We start from the raw sequence: 24,057 nt of genomic DNA on the forward strand, positions 1-24,057 counted from the left end.
AGACGGCCTACAGGGAGGAGGTGAGGGCCCTCGGAGTGTGGTGTCAGGAAAATAACCTCACACTCATTGTCAACAAAACAAAGGAGATGATTGTGGACTTCAGGAAACAGCAGAGGGAACACCCCCCTATCCACATCGATGGAACAGTAGTGGAGAGGGTAGCAAGTTTTAAGTTCCTCGGCATACACATCACAGACAAACTGAATTGGTCCACTCACACAGACAGCATCGTGAAGAAGGCGCAGCAGCACCTCTTCAACCTCAGGAGGCTGAAGAAATTTGGTTTGTCACCAAAAGCACTCACAAACTTCTACAGATGCACAATCGAGAGCATCCTGGCGGGCTGTATCACCGCCTGGTACGGCAACTGCTCCGCACACAACCGTAAGGCTCTCCAGAGGGTAGTGAGGTCTGCACAACGCATCACCGGGGGCAAACTACCTGCCCTCCAGGACACCTACACCACCCGATGTTACAGGAAGGCCATACAGATCATCAAGGACATCAGCCACCCGAGCCACTGCCTGTTCACCCCGCTATCATCCAGAAGGCGAGGTCAGTACAGGTGCATCAAAGTTGGGACCGAGAGACTGAAAAACAGCTTCTATCTCAAGGCCATCAGACTGTTAAACAGCCACCACTAACATTGAGTGGCTGCTGCCAACACACTGACACTGACTCAACTCCAGCCACTTTAATAATGGGAATAGATGGGAAATGATGTAAATATATCACTAGCCACTTTAAACAATGCTACCTTATATAATGTTACTTACCCTACATTATTCATCTCATATGCATACGTATATACTGTACTCTATATCATCGACTGCATCCTTATGTAATACATGTATCACTAGCCACTTTAACTATGCCACTTTGTTTACATACTCACCTCATGTATATACTGTACTCGATACCATCTACTGTATCCTGCCTATGCTGCTCTGTACCATCACTCATTCATATATCCTTATGTACATATTCTTTATCCCCTTACACTGTGTATAAGACAGTAGTTTTGGAATTGTTAGTTAGATTACTTGTTGGTTATTACTGCATTGTCGGAACTAGAAGCGCAAGCATTTAGCATACCCATCTAGGCTAGCTAATGTTAGGTTACCTCTAATTGTTAATCTTTCGTTTTGTTGTGAAGGGAAGAAAAATCGCTGTTATCATATCACTTCTCAGCTGTCGTCGAAATAGATTCCCCATCAGTTAAGCCTTTAATTCCCTATGATAATCTTTGGTCACCGCACCATCCTAGAGATGATTTTGTGTTGGTCGTTGGAGGTAAACAACGACATTATTCAAGTTTGTATCAGCATTCACTCTAAATGCCGGACTTTGTGGTTCACTATGAGCATCAAGGATTGCTCTGTACTTTGCTCCGTTCATCTTTCCCTCGATCCTGACTAGTCTCCCAGTCCCTGCCGCTGAATAACATCCCCACAGCATGATGCTGGCACCACCATGCTTCAACGTAGGGATGGTGTCAGGTTTCCTCCAGACGTGACACTTGGCATTCTTGTTTCTCATGTTCTGAGAGTCCTTCAGGGGCCTTTTGACAAACTCCAAGCGAGCTGTCATGTGACTTTTACTGAGGAGTGTCTTACTTTTGGTTACCCTCCAATAAAGTCCCGATTGGTGGAGTGGTGCAGAGATGGTTGTCCTTCTGGAAGGTACTCCCATTTTCACAGATGAACTCTGGAGCTCTGTCAGAGTGACCATCGGGTTCTTGGTCACCTCCCTGACCAAGGCCCTTCTCCCCCGATTGCTCAGTCTGTGCCTCGGCACAATCCTGTCTCGGAGCTCTACGGACAATTTATTTGACCTCATGGCTTGGTTTTTGCTCTGACATGTACTGTCAACTGTGGGACCTTATATGTGACCGACCATCTCAAATCGGTCTTATGTAGCAAAATTTGAAATTGTGTTTTTTACATTGGATATATGTAGAGACTACAAAATGTTATATATCATACACTACAGTTGAGGAACAATGGGAAAGTCATTTTGCTTTGGATGTTGATAAACCTATAAAGTCACTTTTGAGAAAATGGCCTTTGAATGTTTTGGTACTACTATTGGAGAGCCCTTCTTTGTCTACATCCATCCAGCATCGTTCACACCCTCTTAAGCTTTAGCCCCATATATTTAAGGGTTGATTAGAGCGTTCTGTACTAACAGCAGCAGTCAAGCACCCAAGCTAACTTGCTAGCTACTTCCAGACATCTAAGTGATAGAGAGAACAGCTCACTGAACATTACTCACCCTAGCAGAGATGGTTAGGCTGTTATGTTATCCAGAGCATTGGTGACTGCAACTGTGCTGTCAGATTGTCCGTTCGTAAATTCATAGTGTTTTCACGCTCAGAGCGCACACTGGACGCTCTGGCCGATGAGTAAAGTTGATCCGAACATTCTGACCCCACAACGGCAGTCAAGCGCCCAAGCTAACTGGCTAGCATTGGCTAGCTTGCTAGCTACTTCCAGACACAAAATGAGAGAACACACCACTCTGACCATTTTCCTCTCCCTAGCAGAATTGGTTAGGCTGTTTTCATGTTATCTAGAGCATTGATGACTGTAACTGTGCTGCTGGCAACAATTTATTATGTTTTAAACACTAATTTCAAAACTCGGTCCTCCAAAAAGTGGAGGGCATACACACTAAACCTGGCGAGCCAGCCAGCTAACGTTAGCTAGCTAACAGTACACTTTAACTTGACAGTAGGTTTATGCAGTTTTACTACGCAATACATTAAAAAAAAGCTGCATTATACAGGATTACCTAGACATACTGACCATACTGACCAGCTCAAATAGACAGAAGTGTGCTGTATGGCAGACCAATCTAGGCCCACTCATTATCTTAGCCTATCATGGCTGTTCAATAGAAACAGAATACAGAGTTCAATTTCAAGTCTCATAGGAAAGGGTCTGAATACTTTTGTAAATAAGGTATTTCAGTTTTTTATTTTTAATACATTTACAAACATAAAAAAAAAACAGTTTTCACTTTGTCATTATGGGGTATTGTGTGTAGATTGCTGAGGATTACATTTTTTTTAATCAATTTTAGAATAAGGCTGTAACGTAACAAAATGTGGAAAAAGTCAAGGGGTCTGAATACTTTCCGAATGCACTGTAGTAATGACTATATGCTGTGTCAGAGCCAGGGTGAAATTCCCCTTTAAGCTACATGTCAGAGCCAGGCTAGCCTCCCCACAAATACCACATAAAATTCTGTAGAGAGAAAGAGAGATGGACAGACAGAGAGCGAACAAGCACAGGGACACGGTTGGTTGCTATTCCCCTGGCACAACACAATGTATTTTTTCCTTTCAAAAGGTACATGCACACAATATTGATTTAATGCATCAGGGTTGCGTATGGACCACTAACCTATCTTATTATGTCAAGGAAAGCAATTGGAATGGGTTATCTAAATAGGAAATAAATAGTTTGGGTGGGTTATAAAATAGCACTGCTTGAGGGACTATTGATTTGAAGAGACCAAAGGGATTTTATGACTAGTAAATATTGGCGTTACATGAAGGAGGCGGGGAGTCACTCAACAGGATATTGGTACAGTAGGCAACACAGAGAAGATTGGATTTGTGTCAACAAATAATTCATAGAGCACTGTTGACAGGTGGTGATTGATTAAGTACTAAAGTAATGGTTTAGCATGGCTATGTGTTTTCCAGTACATTTCATAGTTAAACCAAATACGTTAATAAGATGTAATATATACAGTTCATTTTGTGCTTAAGTTAGGTTAATGCTCAAACTGATATACCCGTCTGTATCTGTCACAAGGCTTTCATAATGTGACTGATATTGATAATTACCTTTTCATCAGAGGGCGACATTCATTTCCATGCTCAAGCCTCTGCAAAAAGTTTTTTCTCAATATTCATTTTCCTCTGCTATGCCAAATAGATTTTAGGCTCTCGTCAAAGACGGAACATTTGAAATTATAAATTGTTCTTTCTGGTAAGATTTGTTATTACTTTAACTGTCCATTGGGTCTTACAATAAATTTTTTTGTCTCTGTCGAGGGGATGAATTTGCACGTCTCCTGAAGTCACCTCTACAGTATTAGCCCAGCAGTTACATGGCTGCCTCAGGGGATATTGATGTGTTTCTGTGGGCTGTGGTAGAAAGGCTGTGGATACGTCCCAAATGGCACCCTGTTCTCTTTATATTGCACTACTTTTGACCAGGACTCATATGGATGAAATGTTTATACATTTACTGAAAAACAATACTATGGTGCCTGGTGAAGGGTTTCATTTATCTCATTATCTAGAACAGAGAGGGTTAGAATAGACATGACTATTAAACTTAGAAAGCATTTTACACATTTGCAATACCCCCATACGGGTTAGTATACTAAATTCATTGCATTGTCCTGAATGATAATGGTTATGACTAAAATCGTATGTAAACTCAGCAAAAAAAGAAACGTCCCAATTTCAGGACCGTGTCTTTAAAAGATAATTTGTAAAAATCCAAATAACTTCACAGATCTTCATTGTAAAGTGTTTAAACACTGTTTCCCATGTTTGTTCAATGAACCATAAACAATTAATGAACATGCACCCGTGGAATGGTTGTTAAGATACTAACAGCTTACAGACGGTAGGCAATTAAGATCACCGTTATGAAAACTTAGGACACTAAAGAGGCCTTTCTACTGACTGAAAAACACCAAAAGAAAGATGCCCAGGGTCCCTGCTCATCTGCGTGAACGCATGCTGCAAGGAGGCAAGAGGACTGCGGATGTGGTCAGAGCAATAAATTGCAATGTCCGTACTGTGAGATGCCTAAGACAGCATCAGCAACAGGGAGACAGGATGGACAGCTGATCATCCTCGCAGTGGCAGACCATGTGTAACAACACCTGCACAGGATCGGTACATCCGAACATCACACCTGTGGGACAGGTACAGGATGGCAACAACAACTGCCCGAGTTACACCAGGAACGCACAATCCCTCCATCAGTGCTCAGACTGTCCACAATAGGCTGAGAGAGGCTGGACTGAGGGCTTGTAGGCCTGTTGTAAGGCAGACACCACCAGCAACAACGTCACCTATGAGCACAAACCCACCGTTGCTGGACCAAACAGGACTGGCAAAAAGTGCTCTTCACTGACGAGTCGCGGTTTTGTCTCACCAGGGGCGATGGTCGGATTCGCGTTTATTGTTGAGGGAATGACCGTTACACAGAGGCCTGTACTCTGGAGCGGGATCGATTTGGAGGTGGAGGGTCCATCATGGTCTGGGGTGGTGTGTCGCAGCATCATCGGACTGATCTTGTCATTGCAGGCAATCTCAACGTTGTGTGTTACAGGGAAGACATCCTCCTCCCTCATGTGGTACCCTTCCTGCAGGCTCATCCTGACATGACCCTCCAGCATGACAATGCCACCAGCCATACTGCTCATTTTGTGCGTTATTTCCTGCAAGACAGGAATGTCAGTGTTCTGCCATGGCCATCGAAGAGCACGGATCTCAATCCCATTGAGCATGTCTGGGACCTGTAGGATCGGAGGGTGAGGGCTAGGGCCATTCCCCCCAGAAATGTCCGGGAACTTGCAGGTGCCTTGGTGGAAGAGTGGGGTAACATCTCACAGCAAGAACATTATGTTCATACAAATATTTACACGTTAAGTTTGCTGAAAATAAACGCAGTTGACAGTGAGAGGACTTTTCTATTTTTGCTGAGTTTATGTCTGCTCGTGCATCATGAATCATGTCAAACATTATGTTGAAGGAATCATCTTCTATGATACCTGATAGGTTTATTAGAATAGAAGGGCAAAGATAAGGCTATGGGATCTGTGTCTCGCTCTCCCCATTTGTTTTGTATGAGAGAGGAACTGACCAATGATCAATGTAACACACTTGTAACTGAGTCTGTTGTTGCAACGGTCTTTTATCTCAGTCTGAATACATTGTTTCACTGCTGAGTTGTAGAATGACGGCCCTAAAACAGAAAGAAGGGTATTGTCAGATATTGTCAGAGGTCTCCTTTTGTTGTTGCCACACAGAGCCATGTTGTGTCTCATGAAGAGTTGAAATGTCATAGTCCGGAGTCAAGAATGTGGAAAACTCATTAAACACATTTTGAAAGCATTTTTGAAAGCTTAGATAAATCCCCCCATCCCTCATGACATCAGCTGGACAATATTTCATATTTTAATGCTTTTCCTAGCTACGTTTATGCAGCGTTATAGCTTGTAGCTTGTATGCTATTTGGGGGCTTGCACTTGTGTGAAGCTCTTGCAAGTACGTGTGTGTGTGTGGCGCGCACACACGAATGTGTCACAGCTCAGTGGTCATGGCCCTCTGAGCTTCACCACAGAGAGGGCCAGTATGCAGAGTGCTTGTTACATCATGCTTGGCTGCCTCTCTCCCGTTGAGACCAGACCACTCTGCTTCGCTCCTCTGCATGCCCCTACATAGCGACCCCCCCCCCCCCTGCCCTGTCCTCTCTTTCCTTTGGGTAAAGTTTGAAACCTTTACATTTCCTTGGGGTAAGCACATATCTATAAGGTGATCACCGTTACTTTCACCAATCCAACCCATTCAGGTCTATGGTTATTTCATGGAAGGTAGAAAGGAAGGATGCATTTCTGAAGTATTCGAACAGGGCACTGGTCTCCCAGCTGTATGTCTAATATCTCTTCTCCACATTGGATTCCAGACAACTAGGAAGTCACACCCTACTAAACAGTAGGCTGTTATTTGATAGTGTGTTGTTTATCCAGAAACAACACAGGTGGAATCATGTATTGCATTGTGTTGTGTATATGGCAGGAATGCTGCTTGTCCAGCCACACATGTTTGTCCCTTTCAAACCCACTGAACCATCAGAGCTCTGCTGAATTAAGAGAAACTGCCTCGCTCCTGTATGCATCTCAAATGGCACCCTATGCCCTACATAGTACACTACTTTTGGTGAAAGGTAGTGCACTATACAAGAAAAAGGATACCCTTTGGGACATATCCCTGGTTTGTTTTCCATGGTACTGTTATTATGACATTTTCCTTCCCTCGCTCCCTCCCTCTCTCCTTGTGTTCAGTTCTATTTCGTTCTGCTTTCTTCCCCTCCTGTGATGAGCTTACAATTGCCCTTGGAGGACATCACACTGAGATAATACTTATTTGTCCTCTCTGCGAGGGGTCTGCGGAGAGCGCATGCATTTTTATTTGTTAGGATTGGCTGAGAGAGTCAATATAAATATGTGTCTAAATGTGGCACCCTATTCCCTATAGTGCAGTACTTTTGAATAGGGATGTGACCATCATTTTTTTTCTTCATGTTTAAAATGCATTTTTTTTCTCTTGGTTTTCCGTTAAAAAGATAAGAAAATGTAATAAAATGCCACGTGAAATCCTATTGCGTGTTATGACCACCAGAATCAGTTTTTGGCTGCATGTGAAATATTGTCCCGAAGACAACCGTTCATTCACGTTGACTCTAGTGTTCCTTCCATTTGTTATGTGCATTAGAGACTCACAACAAAAATACATCTAAGTTATTTTCCCTATATTCTCTTTTCCCTCCATTACATGTCTCTCATGCAATTTCGATCCAACCACTCCCTCTACACACCCGCGTGCTGCGTAAAACATATCTAACTGATGGAATACACATACCAAACTGTAGAAAAGCTACATTCCTAGCCAAATCAATACCGCTTTAGCACAAACTCTAAATGGACTGGTTGATTAAAGTAGGGAAATGTGTGCTCCAGGCACTAATTTTGGAAAAGTAGATGCGTCCCATCTATTTTAGCCTTTTTTTGTGAAGTGTGCAGCTATAGTGTGCCATTTAGAATAGGTTACAACCTCCCCTAAACCTGGGCAGGTTCCAGACTGAAATATGCAACAAAATTATTGTTTTGATGAAGGAAAATAGCATATTCATTAGTCTAGGAGCCTACTTTGTTTCATGTTTAACAAAATCCTGCCCACCAAGTTTAAGCTTACAAATCAAACACAGGGCAAAGGAAAACACACTCCAAATGCTGGTATCTATCGGTTAAAAGGAAATAATTGTTGCTTTCTAATGCTGTTAACTATATGTCTCAACTCCCATTATAAAGGGAATAACACCCTATTGAAACAGGAGTAAATGGTGAACAGTGATATTGAGAAAGACGCGCCTGTTTCAGTAGCGCGAATGTCGCTTGCTGCCCTTCATTTAGCAAATTAGCTCTCAACTCAAGTAGGCCATTGGCAATGGCTGCATGTCAACTGCAGTAATTTCTTTAATCAGCGCTTTCTTTTCCAACTGTTAACGGCGATGTCGTCCGGAGTGTTGTTGTGTTAGGTAGGCCTATTTGTTGCATTTTTTTCCTTCCATTTATCAAGCTTATTGGGACCTGTTAGTGTTTTTTATTTGTGATAGCTGCACTGTGATTTACATTTTGTGCTGAAAAAACACTTTTGGTTAGGGATTTTTTCTTCAAATCAAATCAAACTTTATTTGTCACATGCGCCGAATACAACAAGTGTAGACCTTATCGTGAAATGCTTACTTACAAGCCCTTAACCAACAATGCAGTTCAAGAAGAGTTAAGAAAATATTTACCAAATTAACTAAAGTAAAAAATAAAATATAATAAATTATAAAATGTAACACAATAACGAGGCTCTATACAGGGGGTACCAGTACCGAGTCAGTGTGCGGGGGTACAGGTTAGTTGAGGTAATTTGTGAATTTGTACTTGTAGGTAGGGGTGAAGTGACTATGCATAGATAATAAACAGCGAGTAGCAGCAGTGTAGAAAACAAATGGGGGGGGGGGGGGGTCAATGCAATAGTCAAGTGGCCATTTGATTAATTGTTCAGCTGTTTTATGGCTTGGTGTTAGAAGCTGTTAAGGAGCCTTTTGGGCCTGGACTTGGCGCTCAGGTACCGCTTGTAGTGCGGGCAGGAGGGTTTTCCTTAACGTTAATTATTCAGTTTCGTTTACGCATTTTAACGTTTAAACATTCACACCCCTACATTTGACCAAAGCACATTAAAACGTGTGCACTATATAGGGAAAATGTGTGCCGTTTTGGATGTGCATAAAGTCTTAGGAGAGGTAGAGAGATCTGGCATAGTGTCTGTTTTGCTCCTCCTTGATCTGTCCTTCATAACGTCTCAGCGCCCTCACTCACTCACTCACTCACTCTCCAGCCTTTTTCATGCTTATTAAACAATGCTATTTCTCATTGGGCAGGTCTTAAGTGTAGAATAGCAGCACGCTCTAATGGCTCTTTCAGGGGACAGGCACCCGTTGATAAAGGCTTTGGGGTAAACATGAAAGAGTCATATCTAAGAGATGAGATTTGGGAAGAGGAAAACCCTCCTGCTCTCTCTCTATGCTCTGACCTGAGAGTACTAGTACTAAACCTAACTATCTACATGATCTAGCATCTTAACTTGAATTTACCCTAGTGCAAACATGTAGTCACTTTTCTGTTACTGCTTGAGTACATTAGGGTCGTTCTACGAAAAGAGTGCTTATAGTGTCCCTTTGATATTTTAAGTAGCAATTGTGCACCAATATTTCATTTTAAAAGCCTGTTATATTAAATTAAGTGCCCTTCAATATAAACCACATGGATAATTTTTTGTATTTTTTATATGATTAAAGACTTGCTAATGTGCGATAATTCAGCATTTTGCCATGTCCCTCCGTTTGCCCTATGTGAATTCTAGGAAGAGTTTAACCCACTTAACCCCATCATTTCCCCAAGTTTTCACCATCATTGTAAAGCCCTAGTTATTTTGTTGCCACTCCCAATTGCACACAACAAGCTTCCATTCCCCCTGTCGCAAGGGGAGTCATGGTTGATTTAAGATGGAATTGTCAACCCTGTTACTTTAATAGGATCTTACTATAGTATTTTGTTTATTTCACTTCATAATATGGGAAACGTGTTTTTTATAAAGAACATGTGCTCTTTATGTCAGAATGTTACAATTAGGTGAAATCAACGTTTTTGTGGACCAATTTACACTTCTCAAAAGTGACCGAATCTGTGGAACAATCCAATAACTCCTTTGACAATATTGTAAACTTTCAAGAATGTGTTTTAAAAAAAAATTCAAATCACCAAGGCACACTGCCTGCTTGAATGAAGTGAATGCATTTAGTTGGTTTGTGATTATTCTGAGATGTTGACCTCGACTCATTAAGTCTACTATTTAAAACAGCCGTGCCTCTGTCTTGTCTCTTCCCTCTAGCTAATTGGCTCTGTGTGACTCCTGGCTAATAGGTTGAGCCTGACCGTCCACAGATGAATGGACTCTTTTGCAGACTGTTACTTCCTCATTCAAGAAGCTGACTTGGCCAGGTCCGTCCTGCTGGAGGCCAGCCACAGACTGATTAGATGCATTCAGATTTCAGCTCACATGTGGTTCAGTTGAAAGAGATCCAGACTAGATGATGCTTTTCAGAAACATCTGTCTTCCTGGCATTGTATAACATTAGTTCCAGGCAGCTTCCATGCTCACTCACTGGATTGGTCATGTGCCTGTTTGGGTGCTCATTGCTCATTTTTATGTGCAATTTTTCACTCTAAAATTAGGATTTTCCACTATGATACTTCTATAGTTTTATCAATTCTATTGACATAGACGGCGGAATGATTTTTTGACAGGGGGTGCAGGATTCTTTTTGCCTGATTTAGATATGTTTGTGCTTATAATTTCCAATATTTTAGTAGTCAATACACACCTTCTCTTCTGTCATTAGGCCTATATGTTGCCCCTAGAAGATTAACCCTTGCTCACCAGAATAATGTCATAAATCGATAGAATGAATAGTTCAATCTAGTTGACATCGGTAAAGTTCTCTATCATCTCGGTTTCTTTCACGGAGCAAAGACGTTTAGGGACCAGAAAAAACCTGGAAAGATTTTCTGTGCCAAGGATTTTCTGTGCAAAATTTCCAAATTACATCAGTTTGACCGGTTGTAAGGAGGTACGCTACTATCAGTGTTTATGAGGCTATTAAAGAGCTCTGTTCAGACAGTATCTAACTGCACATTCAAATTCTCTAAAGATGCATAAAGAAAGAAATCATATTTCTCTACTCCTGTTCCCGAGTAAAAATGTAGCCTACATTTGGTGTATCACTTTACTGCAAGAAATGCTTAATTCTGCAGGAGTTAACATTAAGGCTATATAAGAGGTTATAGACCTACAGTCAGTGTCCAGATTTCTGTTTCCATTTAACCCATCTGAACAGTATGCTACAGTTCCCTTGATGTGCCAAAGGCCTGCCAAAGTCCCCATCTTGTGACTGTCGAACATTAGCCTACTTTTCTGACCCTCCCTTCTCTTTATTTTCAACTCTCCATTTCTCTTATTGAATAAACACTGATTGTCATTTTTGCCTCCGTGGATCGACATTAACTTTTTCGGCCTGTTTCCAAAACCATTTGGCGATTGGTGTGTAGACTATTTGGCACGTAAAGCTTAATTAGGCTTACACACTAATGTCAGATAACCTAAAATAATCAAAGAAAAACCTCAATGTAACCTACAGATATAAATTTAACAACAATGATATACTTATTAATTTTTTAAAGGTATTGTTTTCTCTTTCTCCAACCAGCCCACAACCCCCCCGCCCTTCATCCACACAATACTTAATGACTCTAAACCTGCCCATCCCGCGGACACACTACATTACCAAAAGTATGTGGACACCTGCTCGTCGAACATCTCATTCCAAAATCCTGGGCATTAATATTGACTTTGTCCTCCCTTTGCTGATATAACAGCCTCCACTCTCCTGGGAAGGCGTTCTACTAGATGTTGGTACATTGCTGCGGGGACTTGCTTCCATTCAGCCACAGTAGCATTAGTAAGGTCGGGGCACTGATGTTGTGCGATTAGGCCTGGCTTGCAGTCGACGTTCCAATTCATCCCAAAGGTGTTTGATGGGGTTGATGTCAGGGCTCTGCAGAACAGTCAAGTTCTTACACATCAATCTCGACAAACAATTTCTGTATTGACCTCGCTTTGTGCATGGGGGCATTGTCGTGCTGAAACAGGAAAAGGCCTTCCCCGAACTGTTGCCTCAAAGTTGGAAGTACAGAATTGTCTAGAATATCATTATATGCTGTAGCGTTAAGATTACCTTCACTGGAACTAAGGGGCCTAGCACAAACCATGAAAAACAGACCCAGACTATTATTTATCCTCCACCAAACTTTACAGTTGGCACTATGCATTGGGGCAGGTAGCTTTCTCCTGGCATCCTCCAAAACCAGATTTGTCTGTTGGACTACCAGATAGTGAAGCGTGATTCATCACTCCAGAAAATGCCTTTCCACTGCTCCAGAGTTCAATGGCGCGAGCTTTACACCACTCCAGCCGAAGCTTGGCATTGCACATGGTGATCTTAGGCTTGTGTGCGGCTGCTCGGCCATGGAAACCCATTTCATGAAGCTCCAGACGAAACGTTCTTGTGCTAATGTTGCTTCCAGAGGCAGTTTGGAACTCAGTAGTGAGTGTTGCAACCGAGGACAGACAAATTTGATTTATTTATTTGTTTACATTTTTTGGTACTTTTTACCCCTTTTTCTCCCGATATCCAATTGCTAGTTACAGTCTTGTCCCATCACTGCAACTCCCGTACGGACTTGGGAGAGGCAAAGGTTGAGAGCCGCGTGTCCTCTGAAACACTGAAACACGTCTCCGCCAAGCCACACTGCTTCTTGACACAGTGCTCTCTTAACCCGGAACACAGCCACACCAATGTGTCGGAGGAAACACCGTACAGCTGGCGACCGAAGTCAGCGTGCACAAGGAGTCGCTAATGCGTGATGGAACAAGGACATCCCTGCCGGCCAAACCCTCCCCTAACCCGGACAATACTGGGCCAATTGTGTGCCGCATTATGGGTCTCCCAGTCGCGGCCGTCTGTGACACAGCCTGGGATCAAACCCGGGTCTGTAGGGACGCCTCTAGCACTGCGATGCAGTGCCGTAGACCGCTACGCCACTCGGGAGGCCAGGACACAACTTTTACACGCTTCAGCACTCGGCGGTCCCTTTCTGTGAGCTTGTGTGGCCTACCACTTTGCGGATGAGCCATTGTTGCTCCGAGGCATTTCAACTTCGCAATAACATATCTTACTTTTGACCAGAGCAGAAATCTGATGAATTGACTTGTTGGAAAGGTGGCATCCTACGACACGTTGAAAGTCACTGAGCTCTTCAGTAAGGCCGTTCTACTGCCAATGTTTGTCTTTGGAGATTGCATGGCTGTGTGCTCGATTTGATACACCAGACAGCAACAGGTGTCTACATACTTTTGTATATATAGTGTATAACCGCAGGGACTACGGGTTGTAAGTAGCCCTGGCTACGCTCTATGCATTTCAAGTCCTAAATCCATAGGTGGCAGTATGAATCAAGCTAAATCTGCGTGGTGGTGACTGGTGGTTGGTTCCTGTTCCATTAACATGGCTGGCTGCTGGCTGAAACCGTATCTGAGGACAAGATCACACCTGGGGGATGTGGGATGGTTTCACAGCAGCATAGCACAGCGCTGGCCAGCCCAATGTTCAACCTGAGTCAGAGGGAGGGAGAGCTAGCATGCACACACATGCACAAGACAACACACACACACAGAGGGGGTGGGGTTGGGGGGTGGATGATGCGGTAATAACAAAAGACAATCTCTCTCTCCCCATCTAATCTTTTTGTTATGGCTGGGGTTACACATGCAGTCATCTGATTAGAGAACACTAGAGGAGAACTAGATTGGGTTACAGTAGGTCAATGTGAGAGAAAACGTAGAGGGAAGGATGGCATACTGTTCTTATGGATTTGAAATGTCCATTTACTTCCTGTTATTTGATGTTTTTCCACCACTGCTTTTTGGTCAGATTGATTGCTCCCACAGATGTTTTTATTTATTTACCAACCAGGATTTCTGTCTTCGTGTTTTAGTGATACTTAGGTATTGTTACGGCATTAAATTATGCATTACATTTTGGGTGTGTAGGCCTGTACTATATTAGCTGTGATGAATGTATGGATGCTCTTAGGCATACATTGTGTACTTACAATGTGTAAACATCTATCATGGCCCATCATGCTGTCTTTTCATGGCTGTGAGAGGCAGTCTGTGTGTGAAAGGATAGTTGTTCAAAGATGTCCTTTGATAGCTCTGTTGTTTCAGGGAGAATAGAATAGCAGGCAAACACTTTTTGAGTGGCATGGCCCTGCACTGTGCCCCCGGAGCAGAGGTATGAGTGGGGACACACACAGGCATGCAGGGACACACACAGGCATGCACGCACACACACACTAAAGTTGCTAGAGATTGATGCTTCCGGCGGTGCCAGTGCGTCAGGGTTTGGGATCATAACAACAGCCAGGGAATAGTGCTGCATCCCAAATGTCACCCTGTACTGTGTACTGACCAGGGCCCTGTGGGCTCAAAAGTGGTGCCCTATGTAGGGAATAGGGTTCCATTCGGGATGCACGCAGTGTTCTGCTCAGCACTGGGATTTGCTGCTTCTATTCCTGTCAGTCAGCGAGGAAATGCACACTAATCTCGGTCATCCTCACCAAGGGGACAGAACAGAAACCCTCATGAAGATCCTTAGCTCCTGTCCTAGAAACAACACCTGATTTTTTTAAACCACGCCAAAGCAGCACCCTTAACTTACCTCAGGGGCACACCACATACAAGCGCATAGCAGTACCCTACTGGTATGTGCTCTCTCTCTGTCTGTCTGTCTGTCTGTCTGTTAACTCACTCACTCACTCACTCACTCACTCACTCACTCACTCACTCACTCACTCACTCACTCACTCACTCACTCACAGTCAGACTGAGATACACACACATATGCATTCCCCTGAACTGGCCGTTGTGTGTGTTACTGCTGGGTGTCTCTGCAGGCGGATCTTTCTCTCTCAGGGCTGTCAGACAGAGCAGAGCTGCTATCAGCACAGGGAGCTATTCTCTCTCTCTCTCTCTCTCTCTCTTTCGCTGTTTCTCCTGAGCCCGTCCCGCTAGGACACTCATCATCTCTCAAACCCCATCTGGAAAAAGTTCATCCAGCAAGAACTCTCTCTCTCTCTCTCGCTGCGCTCTGACTGCAGGTCCAATCAGGAAGCCCAAGTATGTGGAGAGCCCTCGTGTTCCTGGAGACGCCATTATCTCAGAGCTGAGGAAGGTGGCTGATAGCAAGACAGAGTCCTCTCACAATGGTGAGTGTACTGTGTTTGTGTTTCTATGGGGTTTGTTGGGGTTTGGCTGTGATAGTTTTACAGTTTTATTTGTCGTATGTACAGGATACACATGGTACACACCGTTCAACAAAACTTGCAGGTTCCATCTCGACAAAAAAAACACAAAAAAACAAGCAATTTAAAAACAACATCATTAATCATCATGAGTAGATCGACGGTCAAGAGACAGAAGGTTGAGAACGTTCATGGCTTGAGTGAGGTCACCATAGGGAGGAGGTGGTCAAGGGGAGAGCCAGGAGGAGACAGGCAGCACGTTTTCATCACCGTGTCTCGCCATCCACGCCGTCAGTGGCTTCGCAGTAGGACTCAGTCAGATGACGTCAGAGTTCTGTACTAGCAACTGGGCTAGTAGCTAGCTAGCTACTCTTCACCACTACCAAAATGTAGCACCTACTTGGGTGTTATTACTGCAGTCACGAGGCGCCAGAAAGCACACCACACTTTAATTGTAATTCAGGAGTGTCCTTATAACTGGTTATTTGTCATCTCTGTACAACTTTGTATTCAGACAGTTGGCATACCTGTAATCGAATAAAAACATTGCATGGCAGCATAAAAAGGGAGAACCATGCACAGTAGTGATCATTTTGATTAACCTATTACAGATTTTTGGAAAATGTATTTCAAATCAAATCAAATCAAATCAAATTTTATTTGTCACATACACATGGTTAGCAGATGTTAATGCGAGTGTAGCGAAATGCTTGTGCTTCTAGTTCCGACAATGCAGTAATAACCAACAAGTAATCTAACTAACAATTCCAAAACTACTGTCTTGTACACAGTGTAAGGGGATAAAGAATATGTACATAAGGATATATGAATGAGTGATGGTACAGAGCAGCATAGGCAAGATACAGTAGATGGTATCGAGTACAGTATGTACAAATGAGATGAGTATGTAAACAAAGTGGCATAGTTTAAAGTGGCTAGTGATACATGTATTACATAAGGATACAGTCGATGATATAGAGTACAGTATATACGTATGCATATGAGATGAATAATGTAGGGTAAGTAACATTATATAAGTAACATTATATAAGGTAGCATTGTTTAAAGTGGCTAGTGATATATTTACATCATTTCCCATCAATTCCCAATATTTGCATACTAAATTAACAAAATAGTAAAAACATGATTTATTATCAGATTTTCAAAATCTTTAAATTAAATGTAGAATAGAACAATAGGAAATTGCTACGGAAAAATAATATTACTTAGATTTTATTACTTTATTATTTTTCATTCCTTTTAAAGTCATCATCTGCTCAGGCAGTAGCAGCCAGCCAGACAGACCCATCTAACGTTATCTCTGTGCTCCTCATACTGTACTTTTTTTTGTCATTCTATTTAGTTAGATTAGCGTGCTAAAGTATGCTGCAGAGCTGTCTGAAAATCATTTGACTAGTTCTTCAAAGTAGATAAGGCATACCTTCACGAACTGTCTCTATCTCTCTCGCCGTTGTGTTGTGTACATTCCTATCTCATTCGGGTCTATGCGGTCTGTGTGTATCTAACCTAACATACCCGGCATAAAAGTAAATCCGTCTCTGTCTTAGCCGGTAAAAACAGGTGCAATGGATTATGGCCATTGTAGTTAACTACCACGTTGCTGTGCTGAACTAGGTTGAATATTTGCTTGATGAAAACTACAACTCCCTTCAGCTGAGCGTCCCACATAGTTCTTGACTTGATTTCTCTCGTGAATTATTTGAGTTCTCTCTAGTGTCTAGAGAAATGGTGCGTTGGGCTCACACAAAGAAATAAGTAAAATGAATTCAAGTAATTGAACAGATATAGGTCAATTAGTTGTTTAATAACCAAAAACAAAAAAACAAAATGTTGCTTAATTAATTAATTTGTTATTAGATTCAATTATCACTTTATTATCACTTTACCTATCTTTAAAATAACAGGCGTTTTGGTGTCAAGTGTCAATCATAGAGATTGCCATTGAGGGCTTCCACCATTTAAAAGTAGTTAACTGGGTAGGGATTCCTATGGGCTGGGAGTGATCAGCCAATGATCAGAGAGCATTGTCTTCTTCAAATTGGGTGGCCTATGGTTTTTAAACCAAAGGGAATATCCAGGAACCAAGACCAAGATTTATACCAGGGCATTGGTCCCAAGATCCAGTGAATTGAGACCATGACAAGTTAAAGACCGAATTTAAGATCAAGAGTGCATGGGCCCTTCTTCAGTTTTAAGAAGCAGTAGAGTACAAGTAGAGTACAATTGATTACTATAGAGCACAGCTCTACATGTTTAATTTATTTGTAAAAATGTGTATAAACATAATTCCACTTTGACATTATTGGGTATTGTGTGTAGGCCAGTACATACATCTGCATCTTTGCTCAAATGCATGTAATGCCTGACAATATTCCAGAAATGTATGGCTATGACATCTAGTCTATGGGTTGGCCAAAGTGGTTCCTAATTCGCTTCCATAAATTACTCTTTACGTATTGATCAATGGAGAACATTTCTTTGGCCACCAAGCAAAAACTTTGGCAGTGATATAATTTAAATTGTGATGGTGAGTAAAAAAACTAAACTTTGGATTTTAACTAATTTTAACATCCTATCATAATGAGCGCATGTTCACCTTGATAACAAACACGTTTCCCATTTCAAGAGGTAAAAATGTTTAAATTCTATTGTAAGTGCCGTTTTTCAGCGTAATTAAATTATGAGATCGGGCATTAGGCTGTTTTTGATTTAGATTTAAACAAAAACTTTAGAGCCTGGTCAAAAATAGCGCTCTAAATAGGGAATGAGGTGCAATTTGGGCCGAGTCTCAGAGTGAGCAGCTTACTTAAGGTGCACAGGCTCGTAACACTGTACATTTGTTGAATGTTGGGGGGATCAAGTGCAGTCAGTCCCGGACTCCTTGTCATCAAACAAAGCCCAATATAACCTGCCCTGAGTTTACGCCTCCACCCTCCTCAGAGTACCGTACATTTCCCTCATGTTTTACCCCTCCAGCCCAATTCCCCCTGGCTGGCCTTTCACAGTGGGCTTGCTGATCCCAGAACCCCTCCAGCTCCTCATCCACCAGCACTCTGCCACCAACATGTGTTTACAGGAGTGGGCTGGCCCAGCGTTGTCTTAACCCTGCATGTGCTACAGCCTGTGTATACAGAGACGCTCAGTGCAGCACTCCCCTCTAGGGTTTCAGCTCTGTGCCAAAATGGGATTTTCACGCAATGGAAATTCTACATGACTGTGGCAGATCTGGAGGCCTCCGGACATCTCTGCTGTAGCCTTACTACTTCTCCAGGCCATGGGGATTCTAAACCATCTGACTGACCTGGTGGAAAGGGATGCGACCCAAATGGCACCATGTTCCCTATGTAGTGCACTACTTTTAACCAGAGACATGGGCTCTGGTCAAAAGTAGTGTACTAAGTAGGGAAACAATGGTGCCATTTGGAACGCATGTGAAGTTAACCCGAACAGCAGGGGAAAATGACAAGTCGAGCCGTAGTACACATCTCAGCGCTTGTAGGGACTGTGGAGGGAGCTTTCTCTGGGCATGTTCTGGGGCTGCTAATGCATGCAGTGTGTACCTCTACCAGCCAGCCTCCCATACTTCTTACGCCTCATCTAGAGCACTCATCTAGAGCACAAAGAATTTGGACTGCCGAGAAATAACACCGCCATGAGGAATTAGTCAACATATTTCAGTAATGGCAGACAATCATGTAGAATAAATCATGTACAATTAGGCACTTCATAAGAACTCTGTAACGAGGCCTAATTGGTACGGCTCAGCTGTCGTGAGGCCCAGGTGCACACACACACACACTGCTATAGAGTTTCACCTCTCATTCTAAACTCTACACAGACTCCAGTGAGATCACACTCCTCTTTGAATGTCCTTTAAAGTTGTGTGACTTGAAATGTACTTGGGGATGTGTGCTTGTTTCAACCATCGTTCATCCACTCTCATGTCAACAATGAGCTTGTGTTAGTTCTGTGGGAGTAATGTCTCACTGACAGACAACTACACTGACTGACACACATATTTGGTGGGTTCTGAGAGGTTATGCTAATCATGTGACCACCAGGGTTCAATTAAGAGGGTTTGCAACATCGTCAGTGTAACTGTGGAATGCTGTCAGAGAGGATCGGAATGGGAATGAGTGGAATTTCCATCTGAAGTTTGCAGCATGAGAACTGTGTGACATTTAGACCAGGATCAACAGCGCAGCGGCTCAGACAAGTTGTGAAGAGCCTTTTTTTCTTCTGAACGATATCTCCTTTCCAAGGAGATTTACAAGGTTTCACAGCAATGCCAATGGATGGATAATGAAAGAGAGAAAGAGGGAGTGAATGAGAGAGACTACTGGGTGACTGAAGAGAACGGACAGTAGTGATGGGGGGGAAAAAGTCGATGCAATTACATATCTTTATATATTTTTTGACGATATCGTGTCGTTTTGATCGTGTCGTTTTGATAGGGAACCAATTTGTTTTCAGCACTTTTATTTCCATGACTGATCAAAACTAGTTTTGTCATGGCTCTCTCTTGTCCCTTTGAGGCAGACATATAGTGAGCATTATGTTTGGAACAACGAATCGCAATAAAATCACAGTATATAATCACAATACATATAGAATTGTGATAATTGCAATACATATTGTATCGGTACCTAAGTATTGTGATAATATTGTATTGTGAGGTGCCTGGCAATTCCCAGCTAGGGGCTTTGTAGGGGGGTTGAATGATTTGTCTATGTGCTGGATGTCACAGGAAAAGCTGGATGTCTTTTTAAGATAACAATTTCAGTCTTTTATGTTGTATTTAATGGATACCACAACTCAGGCACATGGTTTCTGTCCTCCATTTGTTTTTTTGTTGGGCTTTAAAATGGTCTTTCCTTGGAGGATGGGGTTGGGTCTAAGAAAATAAATGTGTGTCTGGACTGGAGTGAAGGCATCTCACTTTGATTTGTCTTTGAAGATGGATACAGTTTCCTGCACACCAGTGGCTTGTGTGTGTGTGTGTGTGTGTGTGTGTGTGTGTGTGTGTGTGTGTGTGTGTGTGTGTGTGTGTGTGTGTGTGTGGACATGCAAGTGTCTGTCATGCATTTTGCGTGTGTGTGTATGAAACAGAAAGACAGCAGTGGTCACAGACCTCGAGGTATTTCTCTGTCAATCAGGTCTGAACCATAGGTCTCGGTTCTCTTGCTCTGTTCTCTCTCTCTCTCTGTTCTCTGTTGTCTCCCTGTTCCTCTTTCTCTCTCTGTTCTCATGCTCTATCCCCTCTGCCTTTTCTTTCACTCTTACTAAATCAGGGATTTGAAAAAGTGGCTGAAACATTTCACGTCCGTGTTTCTTGCGACATTCATGCACTTTTGGATCTATCGGCAACCTCAAGAGGTTAATTCGTTGTGGATTTGGATGGAACTAATTGATCGTCTACTGTAAACATTTGCTGTATCTAGGGCTGTTGCAGTGACCGTATTACCGCCACACCATCAGTCTTGAGTCATGACCGCAGTAAAATTCTACATGACCGTTGAGTCACGGTAATCTCCTCTTATGCACTCTGGACATGCCTTGGTAGTATACAACTCGCTAACGACCATCAGGTTGCTAATGGCCTGGTACTCAGGGCTCAGTTGTCCCTGTAACTACTCTGACAGCAATGCAAATGCAATGGAAAATCACATCAAATCCGTATCATCAAAACCGTATCGTGATTTTAAAACTCAACTCTCGGTGCTCGATCAATTTGAAGAAAGAAGTTGAGTGGAAAACATGGTCATTGTGGATGTTGTTTCAAAGCCGAAAACAGCAAAATGGACAGTGCTTTCTAAGGTGATGATTAATTCAACACACCAATCCACATGTTGTTACGTTACAGCCTTATTCTAAAATTGCTTAAATACATTTTTTTCCCTCACTCCCTCATCCGTCTACCATAATGACAAAGCAAAAACAGGTTTTTAGAATTCTTTGCAAATGTACACTACTATTCAAAAGTTTGGTGTCACTTAGAAATATCCTTGTGTGTTTTTTGTGATATCCAATTGTTAGTAGTTACTATCTTTTTTAAACACTATTTTTTGTCCATTAAGATAACATAAAATTGATCAGAAATACACTGTACACATTGTTAATGTTGTAAATGACTTTTGTAGCTGGAAATGGCAGCTTTTTTTATGGAATATCTACATAGACGTACAGAGGCCCATTATCAGCAACCATCACTTCTGTTTTCCAATGGCACGTTGTGTTAGCTAATCCAAGTTTATCATTTTAAAAGGCTAATTGATACCAGAATAGAAAGAGGAGTGGGAGGCTCCGGTGCACACCTGAGCAAGAGGACAAGTACATTAGAGTGTCTAGTTTGAGAAACAGATGCCTCACAAGTCCTCAACTGGCAGCTTCATTAAATAGTACCCGCAAAACACCAGTCTCAATGTCAACAGTGAAGAGGCGACTCCGGGATGCTGGCCTTCTAGGCAGAGTCGCCTCTTCACTGTTGACGTTGAGACTGGTGTTTTGCGGATACTATTAAATGAAGCTGCCAATTGAGGACTTGTGAGGCGTCTGTTTCTCAAACTAGACACTCTAATTTTGCAACATCAGCTTCCAACTCACACTCTCAAACACATATATCCCCTGAACGCAGCTCACTCTCCAGATCCCAATCACCTGAATTCTGATCACCTGTTCACAAACATGTATGTCATTTACACACACTATTTAGTTCAGTTCTTTGCACCCCATCATTGTGAGGTATTGTTTGTTTTGGTACACATTCTAGTCGGAGCTCTGTTTATTTTCATATTGTGTATTGTAGTTTTTGGCCATCCTCACTAACAACTTGTTTTGCCTATTCCTTGCAAGTACTTTTGCCTATCAGATTTCCTGTCATCAGCCTCTTGCCTGATCTCCCGGAAAACCTTATTAGCCTTTTCCCTGCCTGTACTGTTAACTTTTTGGAGTCCCTGTGTATGATCTTCTGCCTGCCCCTGGACCCAGCTACCTGCCTCCTCCTGTGGTCCTTTACAAATAAACACCTGCTGCGTCCTGCGCTTGAAACCAGCACTCTGTCTCCCATCGTACTCATTACAAATGTACTTGTCCTCTTGCTCAGTTGTGCACCGGGGCATCCCACTCCTCTTTCTATTCTGGTTAGAGCCAGTTTGCGCTGTTCTGTGAAGGGAGTAAAAAGCAACTGATTTAAGATGTCTTTGGTACATAATTGGTCTAACCTAAACTTTAAAATTAAACCAATTCAAGTAATCACCTTTGAGTGTGGTCTGCATTATTAAGCATACTGGATGGACTGGTTTCCTTATGCTACGCTCCAAACTTTCTATCCATGAGTCTGGGAGAGAACATATAGGCCTAGGCGATGCTGTTGGTTCATTGATTGTGCAGGGCGGCTTACAGAGTTAGCCTACAATTATAGTGAGTTTGTATATTATTTTGAATAGCCTAATAATAGGGATGTATTATTTATTTTCATAATTAATAGGCTGACACATTACCTTAAGCTACAGAATATATCACCACTCTACATTTCCATCTCCTCCTCTCTCTCGTTCATTCCTTTCTCGAGCGCATAGAGAGAGGGGCTGTCAACAGTGTAGTTAAATATGCTTTGTTGTGAAAACGTGTTACTATCGATTTTCTCGGAACAGATTTCACTCAAATGAAGCACTGGGTAGCTGCAGGAACAAGGTTAGAGAGCCCATTGCATACAGAGTTTGGGCGGAATATCACCTGTCGCGCAGCAAGGGGCTGCATGCTCCTTTTTAATTGTTTTTATTTCACCTTTATTTAACCAGGTAGGCTAGTTGAGAACAAGTTCTCATTTGCAACTGCGACCTGGCAAAGATAAAGCGTAGCAATTCGACACATACAACAACACAGAGTTACACATGGAATAAACAAAACGAACAGTCAAAAATACATTAGAACAAAAGAAAACAAAAAGTCCTAATACAGTGAGTGCAAATGAGGTAAGTTAAGGAAATAAATAGGCCATGGTGGCGAATTAATTACAATATAGCAATTAAACACTGGAATGGTAGATCGGCAGAAGATGAATGTGCAGGTAGATACTGGGGTGCAAAGGAGCAAAATAAATAAATACCAGTATGGTGATGAGGTATGTAGATAGTTGGGCTGTTTACAGATGGGCTATGTACAGGTGCAGTGATCTGTAAGCTGCTCTGACCGCTGGTGCTTAAAGCTGGTGAGGGAGATGTGAGTCTCCAGCTTCAGAGATTTTTGCAATTCGTTCCAGTCATGGGCAGCAGAGAACTGGAAGGAAAGACGACCAAAGGAGGAATTGGCTTTGGGGGTGACCAGTGAGATATACCTGCTGGAGCGCGTGCTACGAGTGGGTGCTGCTATGGTGACCAGTGAGCTGAGATAAGGCGGGGCTTTACCTAGCAGAGACTTGTAGATAACCTGTAGCCAGTGGGTTTGGCGACGAGTATGAAGCGAGGGCCAACCAACGAGAGCGTACAGGTCGCAATGGTGGGTAGTGTATGGGGCTTTGGTGACAAAACGGATGGCACTGTGATAGACTGCATCCAGTTTGTTGAGTAGAGTGTTGGAGGCTATTTTATAGATGACATCACCGAAGTCGAGGATCGGTAGGATGGTCAGTTTTACGAGGGTATGTTTGGCAGCATGAGTGAAGGATGCTTTGTTGCGATATAGGAAGCCGATTCTAGATTTAATTTTGGATTGGAGATGCTTAATGTGAGTCTGGAAGGAGAGTTTACA

At 42.5% G+C, this 24,057-nt stretch overlaps 1 protein-coding gene across 7 annotated transcripts in view; it reads left to right on the forward strand.

Moving 5' to 3' along the window:
• Window positions 1–24,057, forward strand: part of LOC110520058 (protein TANC1) — a 285,120-nt gene that overhangs the window by 107,902 nt on the left and 153,161 nt on the right. For all 7 annotated transcript variants that reach the window (XM_021597049.3, XM_021597043.3, XM_021597046.3 and 4 more), the window contains one exon: window positions 15,145–15,252. In XM_021597049.3, coding sequence (XP_021452724.3) covers window positions 15,145–15,252 — 108 coding nt within the window. The remainder of the gene's footprint in view (window positions 1–15,144; window positions 15,253–24,057) is intronic.

This window comes from Oncorhynchus mykiss, chromosome 3, assembly GCF_057628025.1.
Source record: "Oncorhynchus mykiss isolate SJ-2025 chromosome 3, ASM5762802v1, whole genome shotgun sequence".
Taxonomy (NCBI): Eukaryota; Metazoa; Chordata; class Actinopteri; order Salmoniformes; family Salmonidae; genus Oncorhynchus; species Oncorhynchus mykiss.